We start from the raw sequence: 16,291 nt of genomic DNA, 5'->3' as shown, positions 1-16,291 counted from the left end.
ATTGCTAACATGATTCGGACAAACTTAAGCATCGCTACGGGTGAGAAGGTCTCATCGTAGTCAACCCCTTGAACTTGTCGAAAACCTTTTGTGACAAGTCGAGCTTTGTAGACAGTAACATTACCGTCAGCGTCAGTCTTCTTCTTGAAGATCCATTTATTCTCAATTGCTTGCCGATCATTGGGCAAGTCAACCAAAGTCCATACTTTGTTCTCATACATGGATCTCATCTCAAATTTCATGGCTTCAAGCCATTTTGCGGAATCTGGGCTCACCATCGCTTCTTCATAGTTCGTAGGTTCATCATGATCTAGTAGCATGACTTCCAGAACAGGATTACCATACCACTCTGGTGCGGATCTTACTCTGGTTGATCTACGAGGTTTAGTAGTATCTTGTTCTGAAGTTTCACGATCATTATCATTAGCTTCCTCACTAATTGGTGTAGGTGTCACAGAAACAGTTTTCTGTGATGCACTACTTTCCAATAAGGGAGCAGGTACAGTTACCTCGTCAAGTTCTACTTTCCTCCCACTCACTTCTTTCGAGAGAAACTCCTTCTCTAGAAAGGATCCATTCTTAGCAACGAATGTCTTGCCTTCGGATCTGTGATAGAAGGTGTACCCAACAGTCTCCTTTGGGTATCCTATGAAGACACATTTCTCCGATTTGGGTTCGAGCTTATCAGGTTGAAGCTTTTTCACATAAGCATCGCAACCCCAAACTTTAAGAAACGACAACTTTGGTTTCTTGCCAAACCATAGTTCATAAGGTGTCATCTCAACGGATTTTGATGGTGTCCTATTTAACGTGAATGCGGCCGTCTCTAAAGCATAACCCCAAAACGATAGCGGTAAATCAGTAAGAGACATCATAGATCGCACCATATCTAGTAAAGTACGATTACGACATTTGGACACACTATTACGCTGTGGTGTTCCGGGTGGCGTGAGTTGCGAAACTATTCCGCATTGTTTCAGATGTAGACCAAACTCGTAACTCAAATATTCTCCTCCACGATCAGATCGCAGAAACTTTATTTTCTTGTTACGATGATTTTCAACTTCACTCTGAAATTCTTTGAACTTTTCAAATGTTTCAGACTTATGCTTCATTAAGTAGATATACCCATATCTGCTTAAATCATCTGTGAAGGTGAGAAAATAACAATATCCGCCACGAGCCTCAACATTCATCGGACCACATACATCTGTATGTATGATTTCCAACAAATCTGTTGCTCTCTCCATTGTACCGGAGAATAGTGTTTTAGTCATCTTGCCCATGAGGCACGGTTCGCAAGTACCAAGTGATTCATAATCAAGAGGTTCCAAAAGTCCATCGGTATGGAGTTTCTTCATGCGCTTTACACCGATATGACCCAAACGGCAGTGCCACAAATAAGTTGCACTATAATTATCAACTCTGCATCTTTTGGCTTCAACATTATGAATATGTGTGTTAATACTATCGAGACTCATCAAAAATAGACCACTCTTCAAAGGTGCATGACCATAAAAGATATTACTCATATAAATAGAACAACCATTATTCTCTGATTTAAATGAATAACCGTCTCGCATTAAACAAGATCCAGATATAATGTTCATGCTCAATGCTGGCACCAAATAACAATTATTTAGGTCTAATATTAATCCCGAAGGTAGATGTAGAGGTAGCGTGCCGACCGCGATCACATCAACTTTAGAACCATTTCCCACGCGCATCGTCACCTCGTCCTTTGCCAGTGTTCGCTTAATCCGTAGTCCCTGTTTCGAGTTGCAAATATTAGCAACAGAACCAGTATCAAATACCCAGGTGCTACTGCGAGCTCTACTAAGGTACACACCAATAACATGTATATCACATATACCTTTGTTCACCTTGCCATCCTTCTTATCCGCCAAATACTTGGGGCAGTTCCGCTTCCAGTGACCAGTCTGCTTGCAGTAGAAGCACTCAGTTTCAGGCTTAGGTCCAGACTTGGGTTTCTTCTCCTGATTAGCAACTTGCTTGCTTTTCTTCTTGAAGTTCCCCTTCTTCTTCCCTTTGCCCTTTTTCTTGAAACTAGTGGTCTTGTTGACCATCAACACTTGATGCTCCTTCTTGATTTCTACCTCCGCAGCTTTCAGCATTGCGAAGAGCTCGGGAATAGTCTTATTCATCCCTTGCATATTATAGTTCATCACAAAGCTCTTGTAGCTTGGTGGCAGTGATTGGAGAATTCTGTCAATGACGCAATCATCTGGAAGATTAACTCCCATCTGAATCAAGTGATTATTATACCCAGACATTTTGAGTATATGCTCACTGACAGAACTGTTCTCCTCCATCTTGTAGCTATAGAACTTATTGGAGACTTCATATCTCTCAATCCGGGCATTTGCTTGAAATATTAACTTCAACTCCTGGAACATCTCATATGCTCCATGACGTTCAAAACGTCGTTGAAGTCCCGATTCTAAGCCGTAAAGCATGGCACACTGAACTATCGAGTAGTCATCAGCTTTGCTTTGCCAGACGTTCATAACATCTGGTGTTGCTCCTGCAGCAGGCCTGGCACCCAGCGGTGCTTCCAGGACGTAATTCTTCTGTGCAGCAATGAGGATAATCCTCAAGTTACGGACCCAGTCCGTGTAATTGCTACCATCATCTTTCAACTTTGCTTTCTCAAGGAACGCATTAAAATTTAATGGAACAACAGCAAGGGCCATTTATCTACAATTGACATAAACAAGCAAGATACTATCAGGGACTAAGTTCATGATAAATTTAAGTTCAATTAATCATATTACTCAAGAACTCCCACTTAGATAGACATCCCTCTAATCATCTAAGTGATCACGTGATCCAAATCAACTAAACCATAACCGATCATCACATGAAATGGAGTAGTTTTCAATGGTGAACATCGCTATGTTGATCATATCTACTATATGATTCACGCTCGATCTTTCGATCTCAGAATTCCGAGGCCATATTTGCATATGCTAGGCTCGTCAAGTTTAACCTGAGTATTCTGCGTGTGCAAAACTGGTTTGCACCCGTTGTAGATGGACGTAGAGCTTATCACACCCGATCATCACGTGGTGTCTGGGCACGACGAACTTTGGCAACGGTGCATACTCAGGGAGAACACTTTTATCTTGAAATTTAGTGAGAGATCATCTTATAATGCTACCGTCAATCAAAGCAAGATAAGATGCATAAAAGATAAACATAACATGCAATCAATATAAGTGATATGATATGGCCATCATCATCTTGTGCTTGTGATCTCCATCTTTGAAGCACCGTCGTGATCACCATCGTCACCGGCGCGACACCTTGATCTCCATCGTAGCATCGTTGTCGTCTCGCCAATTTTATGCTTCTACGACTATCGCTACCGCTTAGTGATAAAGTAAAGCATTACAGGGCGATTGCATTGCATACAATAAAGCGACAACCATATGGCTCCTGCTAGTTGCCGATAACTCGGTTACAAAACATGATCATCTCATACAATAAAATTTAGCATCATGTCTTGACCATATCACATCACAACATGCCCTGCAAAAACAAGTTAGACGTCCTCTACTTTGTTGTTGCAAGTTTTACGTGGCTGCTACGGGCTTAAGCAAGAATCAATCTTACCTATGCATCAAAACCACAATGATAGTTTGTCAAGTTGGCGCTCTTTTAACCTTCGCAAGGACCGGGCGTAGCCACACTTGGTTCAACTAAAGTTGGAGAAACTGTCACCCGCAAGCCACCTATGTGCAAAGCACATCGGGAGAACCGGTCTCGCGTAAGCGTACGCGTAATGTCGGTCCGGGCCGCTTCGTCCAACAATACCGCCAAACCAAAGTATGACATGCTGGTAAGCAGTATGACTTATATCGCCCACAACTCACTTGTGTTCTACTTGTGCATATAACATCAACATATAAAACCTAGGCTCGGATGCCACTGTTGGGTTTCGTAGTAATTTTAAAAAATTTCCTACGCACACGCAAGATCATGGTGATGCATAGCAACGAGAGGGGAGAGTATGATCTACGTACCCTTGTAGATCGACAACGGAAGCGTCTGGTTGATGTAGTCGTACGTCTCCACGGCCCGACCGATCAAGCACCGAAACTACGACACCTCCGAGTTCTAGCACACGTTCAGCTCGATGACGATCCCCGGACTCCGATCCAGCAAAGTGTCGGGGAAGAGTTCCGTCAGCACGACGGCGTGGTGACGATCTTGATGTACTACCATCGCAGGGCTTCGCCTAAGCACCGCTACAATCTTATCAAGGACTATGGTGGAAGGGGGCACCGCACACGGCTAAGAATATGATCACGTGGATCAACTTGTGTCTCTAGGGGGTGCCCCTGCCTCCGTATATAAAGGTTCAAGGGAGGGGGGCCGGCCGGCCAGGAGAGGCGCGCCAAGAGGAGTCCTACTCCCTCTGGGAGTAGGACTCCCCCCTTTCCTAGTTGGAATAGGATTCGTGGAGGGGGGGAGGGAAGAGGAGAGAGAGGAGGAAGGGGGGCCGGCCCCCTTTCCTTGTCCAATTCGGACCAAGGGAGGGAGGGGCGCGCGGCCCATCTCTGGTCACCTCTCCTCTCTTCCACTAAGGCTCACTAAGGCCCATATACCTCCCGGGGGGTTCCGGTAACCTCCCGGTACTCCGGTAAAATCCCGATTTCATCCAGAACACTTCCAATATCCAAACATAGGCTTTCAATATATCAATCTTTATGTCTCGACCATTTCGAGACTCCTCGTCATGTCCGTGATCACATCCGGGACTCCGAAAAACCTTCGGTACATTAAAATGCATAAACTCATAATATAACTGTCATCGTAACCTTAAGCGTGCGGACCCTACGGGTTCGAGAACAATGTAGACATGACCGAGACACGTCTCCGGTCAATAACCAATAGCGGAACCTGGATGCTCATATTGGCTCCTACATATTCTACGAAGATCTTTTATCGGTCAGACCGCATAACAACATACGTTGTTCCCTTTGTCATCGGTATGTTACTTGCCCAAGATTCGATCGTCGGTATCCCATACCTAGTTCAATCTCGTTACCGGCAAGTCTCTTTACTCGTTCTGTAATACATCATCCCGCAACTAACTCATTAGTTGCAGTGCTTGCAAGGCTTAAGTGATATGCATTACCGAGAGGGCCCAGAGATACCTCTCCGACAATAGGAGTGACAAATCCTAATCTCGAAATACGCCAACCCAACATGTACCTTTGGAGACACCTGTAGAGCTCCTTTATAATCACCCAGTTACGTTGTGACGTTTGGTAGCACACAAAGTGTTCCTCCGGCAAACGGGAGTTGCATAATCTCATAGTCATAGGAACATGTATAAGTCATGAAGAAAGCAATAGCAACATACTAAACGATCGGGTGCTAAGCTAATGGAATGGGTCATGTCAATCAGATCATTCAACTAATGATGTGATCCTGTTAATCAAATGACAACTCTTTGTCCATGGTTAGGAAACATAACCATCTTTGATTAACAAGCTAGTCTAGTAGAGGCATACTAGTGACACTCTGTTTGTGTATGTATTCACACATGTATTATGTTTCCGGTTAATACAATTCTAGCATGAATAATAAATTTTTATCATGATATAAGGAAATAAATAATAACTTTATTATTGCCTCTAGGGCATATTTCCTTCAGGATTACAGTGTATTTTCTTATAAACGGAGGGAGAAAGGAAAAGAGGGAGAAAGGAAAAGAAAAAAAACGAGCGTCTAGTAACGGGCAGACCCGATAAACCGCGCCCAACAAAATAAAACCGAACCCGGTTCAAAAGGACAACCAGCCACAAAACCACAAATCTTAGCGTGAATCACATCGCGCGATCGGACGGCCAAGAATTTGAATGATAAGAATTTGAATGACAGCCAATTGAAAATCACTCAGCTGAAAAATAGCAAAACCGTTAAAAAAAGACCCAGATATGTTGTTGACAACTCATACCAACCTGTGGTTGAGATGGTTAGGTGGACAGTGGTATTCCCAACCCACCAGGGTTCAAATCCTGGTGCTCGCATTATTTCTGGATTTATTTCAGGATTTTCGGCAATGCGCTTTCAGTGAGAGGAGACGTTCCCGTCGACGACGAGGCGCCTACGGTGACTTCGTAAATCTCAAAATGATATGAGCGCTTGTGTCTAAAAAAAATCAAGTTTTTAACTGACAAGAAGGAACGTTTCGATTTGCTACAAGCCCAGCACACGTTTCATTTGTTACTATATTTGTGTACACGTAAGCACCACGTAACCGATTATTATGTCGACCCTTCTGGAAGTTTTATCCCCGCCGCTACAACGCCAAACCTGGCCAGCGCGACGATTCTTTCCTCCGTCTGTTCGCATCGGCCGGGCCGCCGCCGCCGTCACGGCTCGCCACACCTCGCTGGGCCAGCCATGGAGCTCGATCTCCCGCCGCCGCGACAGGCACCGCCGCTGACCGACCTGGCCGCCGCCATCCGCCTGGCCGCCGAGGCCGCGGCCGCGCTCTCCGCGCCATCATCCTCCTCGGCCGCAGCCGCTGCGGCCGCCACCCTCCGCGACGCTCACGCCGCCATCGGCAGCTTCCTCTCCCGCCTCGACGCGCCCGCCGCCGTGCCGTCCGACAACGATCAGCCCATGGCGGATGGCTGCGAGGCGGGGGAGCCGATGATCGGGGAGGTGGAGGACGGGCTCCGGGAGTGCGCCCTGCAGGGGAACAAGCGCCGGAAACGGCCCGTCCCGCCTTCGTGGCCCCTCGGGCCCCGTTCGAGTGGCGCTTGCGTGGCGCCGGAGGCCACCGCCGAGCCGGTGCTGGACGTGCAACGGCGGCGGGGTGCTGCCATGGATCTCTTGCTGCAGTTCCATGCGTAGGATGAAGGTGATTCCTGGTGCTTTTACGTGGTGATGGAAATTTAATTGATTTACCACTAGGCTACTTTGGATTAGCCATGGATGCAGAAACCATGCGAATAATTGCGTGCTTGGGCTGTGTCGATGAGAGGGGAATGGCCGAATGAGCATGGTGACAGAATGATTGCGTTACTGTTGTGCCCGCTGATGTTGTCCCCAGTAAACCAAATTTTCTCTTTATAAAATTATGACGCAATCAAACATGGACGACTAAGATACTGAAATTACTCTAGTAGTCTACACTGGGTTTTATTACTGATTTTTGTACTTGATGTTTTATTTCCTAGTTACCTTAGTTCAGAAGAAAAAAAAGGTAGCATTATGAATTCTCTTATCCCGTTTGTAGGGTACTGGCCATATTGTTTATCTCTCTAGCATGATGACTTGATAAAATGTGAAGGAAAGTAGGGAATGTCGGGTTGGATGTGTGCGCTGGATAAGTTGATAGCAGTGAAAAATGCCTGACTTCTTTGCCACTATGATGGTGACTAGGAATGTAAAACTTTATTCTGTGTATTGCTTCTTGTTGATAACTATGCATAGTCAACCACATTGGAATATAGGAGGTTGAACGCTGAATCTGGGAATTGCAGCATTGCAAATTCGCAACATTAATAAGTTGCTATCACTTTGTCCAAAGTTTAGTAGAAAAAGTACTACGACAGAGAAATGTTGCAAAAAAAAGAAAGGGCTTGTTAAGTGTCTCAGTTTCTGCTTGTCAGTTGAGACATGATTTGTCAATTAGCACGGAACAATATCAAATGCATCAGTTTGTGCAAAAAATAAATAAATGAAATGGCTTATGTAAGAAGTCCTCTTAGGATGGGGAAGATCTTGAAGTTTCTTTAGAGTTTCTTTTAAGGTTAAAAAAAGAACTTAGTTATCAGCCTATTTCTGTAGGAATTCATTTGTGCTAGCAACTAATGCACTACGTATAGGCTGTAGCATGCTATGTTACATAGATCTTCTGAAAGGTGAAAGCTAGTACATTAGACGAGTCCATCTGTACTGGTACTACTGTACCATCCTGTTGATGCATGATCATTATCTTGATCCAAGTTCCTCCAGCATGAATACTGCAAAGTCTCGTACATGTACCATATCTGACAGCAGACAATCAGACTGCACAGCCCCATCCATGGTTGATATTTCCACATTAATAAGCTTGCAGATATACTAATCTGCAAATAATGTTTAACTTCTCTTTCCCATTGAATGAAACCTTCAACGCCTTGTTTAATTTGTTTCGCTCATTTTCCACTGCAGGGTTCATGAATCACGAGTAGCATAGGAACAAAGTGATGAGCACCGGCCGCGGCACCTTTGGTCATCTTGTTCTTCATACAGATTGCACAGCCAGAGCAAACAACATTCCACACCGAGGCAGCTAGGATGAACACAGTAGTAGTCGAGCATAAATATATGAATACAGCGAGAACCTGAGACACTTGAGATCAGAGTGGGATGTCGGTGGATTGCGGGCCTTCTGTAGTTTTGTTTCTGAACAAACGGGCTAAATCCTCCTGTACTTCGTTTCCTTCTGTCATTTGACATCAGAATGATAAACAGACAGACTGGTGCTTGCTCAACATGTTCTTATGTCCAGCATATTACTTACTCCCTTCGCTTCCTAAATATAAGTCTTTTTAGAGATTTCACTTATAGAGACTACATTCGGATGTATATAGACGATTTTTAGAGTATAAGTTCACTCATTTTGCTCCGTATGTAGTCTATAGCGGAATCTCTTAAAACACTTATATTTAGGAACGGAGAGAGTACTTTTTTACCTTTGTTTTAAATTAGTACTGTCATTAGCTGTGAGTGTTTTTCAGTTTTTCACTCCCAGATATGAAGTATAGTGATTCAGCTCACTCACAGCTGTACATGGTTTTGAACGTTCTCCCGCAAAAATATAAAAAAGTCTCTTTGTCCGTTCTACAGGCTGCTCCTTTTCTTGCTCTCGGGTGATTCATTCGTCTTAATTTTAGTTTGTTGTAGCATTCGCTCCGTCAACGAGAGCTTCGCCCACCCTTCACTTGACCATGGCCGCTCCGCTCCTCTGCCTCTTGGCCGTCCTCCTCCTATCCACCGCGTCTGCGGAGTACCCGCAGGAGCTGCTTCGGCGCGCCGAGGGGGAGCGCGAGTGGATTATCGGCGTGCGGCGGCGCATCCACGCCCACCCGGAGCTCGCGTTCCAGGAGCGCCGCACCAGCGCACTCGTCCGCGAGGAGCTCGAGGGGCTAGGGATCACCGCCCGCGCCGTTGCCGGCACCGGCGTCGTCGCTGATGTCGGCTCGGGCATGCCCCCGATCGTCGCCCTCCGCGCCGACATGGACGCCCTGCCCATCCAGGTCCGTTCCCCTCTTCTCTTCCCGTCCGATGCTACACTTGTGGTCTGGCGCAGGGTGCCCTTCCCCTCCGATGCTACTCCGGTAGTCTGGCGCGGTGTGTGTGACCGGTGGTTGGTGCTGAACGGCAGAACTGTATCTTCTCGGTACTGTACTACTACTGATCGTGCTTGCTTGATTCGTGTGCTCTCAATCTTGTGACTGTCTCTTGCTCTCGGTTGGTATGATATTGTTTTGCTGGAGGGATGACATTTTGTTGGTTGTGCGCACTTGGGATGGCAGGAACTGGTGGAGTGGGAGCATAAGAGCAGAGTTGATGGCATGATGCACGCGTGTGGCCATGATGCGCACACAGCGATGCTCCTCGGAGCGGCAAAGTTGCTGCATGAGCGCAAGGATCAGCTTAAGGTGAGTGCTTGCTTATGATTCTGCTCTAAGTTTGACTGAATTTAGTAGTACTTCGGATATGTTTGGGTGAGGTCGCTCGACAGAACACTTTACACCCCCTGGTGTCTGTTCTTCAGTCTCATGTTAACAATAAGTCAATAACACATGCCATTTACTAATTCTCTTGTACTTTGTCCAGAGAGAATACAACCGCAATGCTTTTCCTTTGACCGAATTTAGTACTTCAGTTGTGTTTTGGCGAGGTTGTAAGACAAAACACTTAATCCCCTGGTGTAAGTTTTCAATTTCATGTTAACACATGCCACTTGCTGATTTTGCTTTTCCTTGTCCAAAGGAAATACAACCCAAATGCACTTCCTTCGTATTTTGTGAGCCAATGCAAGGTAGTAATTAATAGTCAGATATCATAACTTAACTCAGCAAAGTAGGGATGATCATTCCGTAAAAAAAGCAGAGTGACCATTAAATCAGAAATTTTGTGTTAATCACGGTTAGCAATTAGTTCTGTGAAAACACCTTTTTCAGAAGTTACAGATTAATGTAACATTTGTCTTGTATAATGAAGCATATACATATTATGTACTCCCTCCGTTCGGAAATACTTGTCCTAGAAATAGTTGTATCTAGACTTGTTTTAGTTATAGATACATCCATTTTATCCATTTCTAAGACAAGTATTTCCGAACGGAGGGAGTAATTATCTTGTATGATGAAGGGAACTGTGAGACTCCTTTTTCAACCTGCTGAGGAGGGCGGTGCTGGTGCGTCTCATATGGTAAAAGAAGGTGTTCTTGATGGTGTTGAAGCTATATTCGCCATGCACGTCAATTGTCAGATTCCGACAGGTGCAATAGCTGCTCACGCAGGGCCAACACATGCAGCCGTGTGTTTCTACGTAGTGAAAATAGAAGGTAAAACCGGGAAGGCTGAAACACCACACTTGAATGTGGATCCTATTGTTGCTGCGGCATTTACCATCCTCTCCCTGCAACAGCTCACCTCGAGAGAAGATGATCCTCTTCACAGCCAAGTACGACCTTGTCCTATAGCGATACTACTTTGCTTAGCTGATTTTCTTCAAGCATGTCATATAGAAAGAAAATGTAGCTGATCATGCCAACAAACGGAGGTCTTTTTCTCACAATAAATTTGGCATAATGGAACATATTGAAGTGGCACCTGAAATGCTACTCCAGTGATGATCTCATATGGAGAAATAACATCTTCGCTAAAATGTGATACTTATTTTGATGCATATTTTTAGCATCAGTCAAGTGTTATACACCTCAATGAATTTCTTTAGAGTGGCTAGTATAACTGTCTACATTCAACCAACCTACTTTAGGCAGCAGCACATGCTTCTAAATGTTGTTCCCCCAAATTTTGCTCCGCCATACAGCCCATAACATTAACATGCCCGGTTTGATCTGTCTATGTATTGTGTTCAGGTCCTCTCTGTTACCTATATTAAAGCTGGGAATTCTACTGATGCCACACCTTTAGTTGTTGAATTCGGAGGCACTTTGAGGAGCCTCACTACTGAAGGACTTCATCGGCTGGAGAAAAGGCTTAAGGAGGTAAGCATTATGGCACAATTTAATTCACTAAGAGGTAGCATTTCTGATAGTAATATTGGTATGCTGCAATCACCGGTACCTTCATAGTTTATTTTCCTTTGAGCAAAGAGCTTCAGATCAATGAGAGCACCTTGGGTGCATTCTCTCAAAAGTCGGATGTGCTTTCAGTTTTCAACTACACAACCTACACATTTATGCATGGTCTATTGGTCCTGTTTCCTTGGTCAGCAAAATTCATGTTTCTTTTCTTTTTGTACGGCAAGCACTAAGGAGTTAACGCTGTTTGCATATGGCTAATTCTTTGCATGCCAATGGTAACTTCAAACTATTAAATACTCCCTCCGTCCCAAAATGTAAGACTGTTTTTGACACTATCAAACAGTCTTACATTTTGGAGCGGAGGGAGTAGCTTTTACCGTGAAGATAATGCAAATTGAAGGGCCCTGAATAAATGTTCTTGGTTTTCCCAGGTAGTAGAAGGGCAGGCAGCTGTACATAGATGCAAGGGAGTTGCAGAGATCCTGGGGGCTCCCTCCTACCCAATGTATCCTGCAGTCGTGAATGACGAGAGGCTGCATCGCCACGTCGAGAATGTGGGCAGAAGTTTGCTTGGCCCAGACAATGTGAAGCCGGGGGATAAGATCATGGCAGGGGAAGACTTTGCTTTCTACCAACAGTTAGTTCCTGGCATCATATTTGGTATCGGTATTAGAAACGAGAAAGTTGGTTCGGTGCACTGTTATCACAACCCGCATTTCTTCGTGGACGAGGATGTCCTTCCAATTGGAGTTGCATTGCATACTGCTACTGCAGAAATGTATCTCTCTGGGTGTTCCACTTGAAATGGAGTTGGAACCGTGCATTCGCGGTAAGAGCAACTTAGCAGATTCCATAAGAAGAGAGTCTTCAAAACAGTCTTACAGGGGCTTTTATTTTCTTCGAGTCTCCAGAGCAACCGTGCAGTGTCAGATTCCACAAACTGCAGCCTTTATAATTTTTCATCCAAATTTCTCCTATGTGTGTGCACATATTTGAACTTCAGTCTGGCATAGATATATTAACCAAAAAAAAAAAATCATGGTTCAACATCACACACTTCAACAACATTGCAAATTTGGAATTTGGAATTTAAACCTTGTCTATATGTAGATAAGGTGAATTAGACGAAAAACTTAAGCATACTTACTAATGTCAAAAAGCGACATAGGGCTGCTAGATTGGTGTTGGTGACGGCAGTGCCGACGTCCCACTCCTGCTACTGCAGTCTGCAAGGAACCCCTCTACTTAGGGGCATGGCCAATGCTCCAGCGTGGACAGGCGCCCCAGCTATCCACGTAGGGTAGGATGCAGCAGGAGAGAGAAGAAAAGATAGATGCTTGCAGAACGAATTGGTCTCTTGCAGAAGAGGAAGGTGATTCACCAAAAAGGAGAAAAGAAGAGGAAAGCAGCAAAAGCGTGGGAAACTAGTGCAGTCATTGGCTTAGAGAAATGGAAAGATAGGAGGAGAGAGAGTGCATGAGGGACCACACCATTGGGTAAAACTAGTGCTCTAATTTTTTTGTTCTGACATGGATCATGGAGCAGCGCTATAGTGATGCTACCATTGTTCATGCCCTTATGATCGGAAACCCCCTCTAGTGATGGGCATTGCCGTCCGTCACTAATTCAAGTGACAAGTTGTCAGTGGTTGTCTTTCAAAAGTTTTCCTCTCCAGCCTCTTTTGACCGCTGGGTTACCAAGGTCATGCAACTAGCTTCTAGTGGGCGCACCACTGTTAATATTAAGAGCCTCTTTGATTCGTACTATTCTGAAAACATAGAAATAGGAAAAATATAGGGTTGAAGTGGCATGCCCACTTGAATTCTACAAGATTAGCAATGAGTGTTTGATGCCACAAGAAAAACAAAAGAATTATAAAAGGAGGCTGGAGTGGATGTTAGATTTTCTATGAAATGTAGTACAAAAGATTACATAGGAAAACTTCCTATGAGATTCAAATCCTATGAACCAAAGGACCAACATAGAAAAAACTCTAAGGATTTCAATGCACCAGAAATTCTATAAAATTCCTTTATCAAAGGAGCCCTTGGTGAAGTGGGTCCGTTTTCCCCACATTTTGTGGGGTTCGGCAGGGGATCCCTTCTTCCCATTCCTCTTCAACATGGTGGTCGACACCCTCGTCGCCATGCTGGATGCAGCCAAGGAGGCCGGCCACATCCGGGGTGTGGCTCCCCACATAGTGAATGGGAGGTGGGGTCTCCCTTCTGCAATATGTTGACGACACGATTACATTGTCGAAGGCTCGAAGTGGGATATTGTGAACCTCAAGTTTCTCCTTTCTGCTTCCATCAGATGTCGGGACTGACCATCAACTTCTCCAAGAGTGAAGTGATGTTCTTCGATTATTCCGGAGGACGAGCGACAAAGCATCGCCGACCACCTCAATTGCAGACTTGGGACTTTGCCCACCTCATATTTGGGGATTCCTATTAGTGACTCGAGACTATCTGTGGCAGACCAGTCGTGGTCGAGATCCAACATAGGGTTGAGTCTTGGCAAGGCCGATGGCTCTCCAAGGCGTCTTGGACAGTGTTGATTAACACGTCCTTATCGAGTCTTCTCATGTTTATCATGAGCTTTTATAGTCTCTACGAAACCCTTCATCGTGTGATTGCGAAGTTCCGTTGGACTGATATTTGCAAGCCTAAGGACCGTGGTGGTCTTGGAATCATGTTGTCGTCCAAGCGCATGAACATCACACTCCTAACCAAATGGTTGTGGCACACTGCTAATAACGAAGGTGGATTATGGTTGGATATTGTCCGGGTGAAATATCTCAGGCGTCAACCTCTTACGTTTTACCAACGCTCGGGAAGGTTCCAATTATGGCAATCCATAATCCAACTTCTCCCTGTCCTTCCTATTGGTTCCTCGATCTCAGTGGGGTCGGGTTCTTTGACCCTATTTTGGCTCGAGTGTTGGGCGGGTAACCACCCCTTCGTGGCTTCGTTCCTGGAGTTATTCTCCATTAGTGTCGTGCTCTATATTTCATTGAGGTTGCCATTACCGATCTTGGGAGCCCTACCTTCCATCGGTATTTTGTGCCCCCTGACCAAGCCTCCTGGGAAGAGCTTTTAGAATGTATGGCTCTATAGACCCCTAACCTGGAGCCGGACCAACTGTCCTGACTCCTTGAACAGAGCGACCGGTTCTCCTCTTGGTCGCTCTACCAGGCCATTGCTCCTTCGCCTGAGCCGGAGCCCCTCACTCTGCTTTGGTCAATTAGGCTTACCCTGAAGATTAGGATCTTCTTATGGCTATGGATCTGGGGTAGGGTACCTTGGGTGGAGGTACTTAAACATCATGGCCTCGGGTGCGGTACGGCTGAGGACTCCAACCACATCTTCTTTTCCTCGGTAATGGCTTAATTCCTTTGGAGTTGCTTTAGGGAAGTGGTTGACGGTGGGTGGTGCCACACGAACTTCCCTGGCCTCTTTAAGGAACTGCAAGCGTGCGCGCTGAGATCCGGCCACATTAGGTGGCTAGGAATTAGGTTTCTCGTGTGGACACTCTAGACAATCCACAACAGCTAGTTATTGAACGATCTCCCTTACAATGACCTACTGGTGCTATGTGGTATTTCTGCAGTTACAGAAGCCGCTTAGCCACTACTAGGACCGTGGCTCCATTGATGATCTCACCGTCGAATTCAGGACTTTGGCTCTCCGCTTGGCTCCACCCTTCCCTTGCCGCTACCGGAACAAGACTAGCTCTGTGGTGATTGTTTTTTTGCATGGTAATACATGTATCATTCATATCATAAAGATCAAAATACAAGTCATGGTGATTATTTTTTTGTGGGAAACTGTGGGCAGCTTTATTCAACATCAAAACACCTGGCAGTATCTGCCATGAGGCTAGTTGTAAGGGCATATTTCTCCCTATGTGGTTTTGGTGATTGATGACAATGCATTTGCGGACTAATCATGTGCATTGAGCATTTCAGATATCTCATGTCTAGGCACAAGACGATTCGGTACCCCTCAGAGCCTATCAAAGACGGTGTTTCTCTACATTTCTTTTCGGTGGATTTGAGTCGTAGGAAAGCCATACTATTAAGAGGGGGTCCGCTTCGGAAAGGTTAGGGTGGAATCAACATGTACACATTTGTTCCTTTGCACCACCTTTCCTTCACTTCATTGGAGCACCGGTCGTTTTCCCTTGTCTTTGCGAAGATGAAGGCCTCCAAGTGCTATAGGTTCTGTGGTGTGCAGTAGTACTGCTCAAGGGAGCAACAGTATTGCAGCGGTCCACGGTAGTACCGCCCAGGGTAGCGGTAGTACCGCGTCATGCAATAGTACCACTCCTCGCCGGCGGTAGTACCATGGCTTCTAGACCAGAAAGCTGGCACACACGGAAGTAGGTGCGGAAGTAAATTTTTTACTTCCACGCCCTACGCGGTACGGTAGTACCGCTCCTTGCGAGCGGTAGTACCGTGCCGGATTTTTGCACAGACCGAAACTCAGCAGAAGTAGCCACGAATGTAATTTTATTAGTCTGTGCCTTCCCAGCCAAGTTGAACCCTGCCTTGCGGTAGTACCGCAAGGGCGCGCGGTAGTACCGCTTCGGCGGTTCTACCGCTTGTTGCTATACGCAACAGGGCCTCGTCTGGTCTCTGCCGCGCGCACGGTAGTACCGCAAGCCCTTGCAGTAGTACCGTGTGTTTGTACGGTAGTACCGCATGTCGCGGGCTGAATAAGTGGGTAATGGTTGGATCTTCCCCCCTCCCACTATATAAAGGGGGTCTTCTTCCCCAAGTTGACCACCTCTTCCCTCCCCAAGCTCCATTGTTGCTAAAAGCTCCATTTTCGCCCGATCTCTCTCCCTAGCCAATCAAACTTGTTGATTTTCTAGGGATTGGTTGAGAAGGCCCCGATCTACACTTTCACCAAGAAATATTTGACCCCCCACTAATAACTTGCGGATCTTGTACTCTTGGGTGTTTGAGCACCCTAGAAGGTT

At 45.5% G+C, this 16,291-nt stretch overlaps 2 protein-coding genes across 2 annotated transcripts; both read left to right on the top strand.

Annotated features, from left to right (window-relative positions):
- The first annotated feature begins 6,307 nt into the window (after positions 1–6,307).
- Positions 6,308–8,522, top strand: LOC125539117 (AP2-like ethylene-responsive transcription factor SNZ). The gene is made up of 2 exons (XM_048702483.2): positions 6,308–6,901; positions 8,200–8,522. Exon 1 carries the CDS (start codon positions 6,439–6,441, stop codon positions 6,892–6,894), a length of 456 nt encoding a protein of 151 aa, XP_048558440.1. The 5' UTR covers positions 6,308–6,438; the 3' UTR covers positions 6,895–6,901; positions 8,200–8,522.
- Positions 8,523–8,653: 131 nt separating this feature from the next.
- LOC125539116 (IAA-amino acid hydrolase ILR1-like 5) lies at positions 8,654–12,285 on the top strand. Its single transcript, XM_048702482.2, has 5 exons — positions 8,654–9,287; positions 9,567–9,692; positions 10,408–10,722; positions 11,141–11,269; positions 11,740–12,285. The coding sequence occupies exons 1-5, from the start codon at positions 8,979–8,981 to the stop codon at positions 12,109–12,111; spliced, it is 1,251 nt and encodes a 416-aa protein (XP_048558439.2). The 5' UTR covers positions 8,654–8,978; the 3' UTR covers positions 12,112–12,285.
- The last annotated feature ends 4,006 nt before the right edge of the window (positions 12,286–16,291 follow it).

This window comes from Triticum urartu, chromosome 2A (genome assembly GCF_056163025.1).
Source record: "Triticum urartu cultivar PI428250 chromosome 2A, HENAU_Tu73, whole genome shotgun sequence".
In the NCBI taxonomy this organism is placed as follows: Eukaryota; Viridiplantae; Streptophyta; class Magnoliopsida; order Poales; family Poaceae; genus Triticum; species Triticum urartu.
The sequence above is the reverse complement of the archived record's forward strand: the minus strand, read 5'-3'. Positions and strand labels throughout refer to the sequence as shown.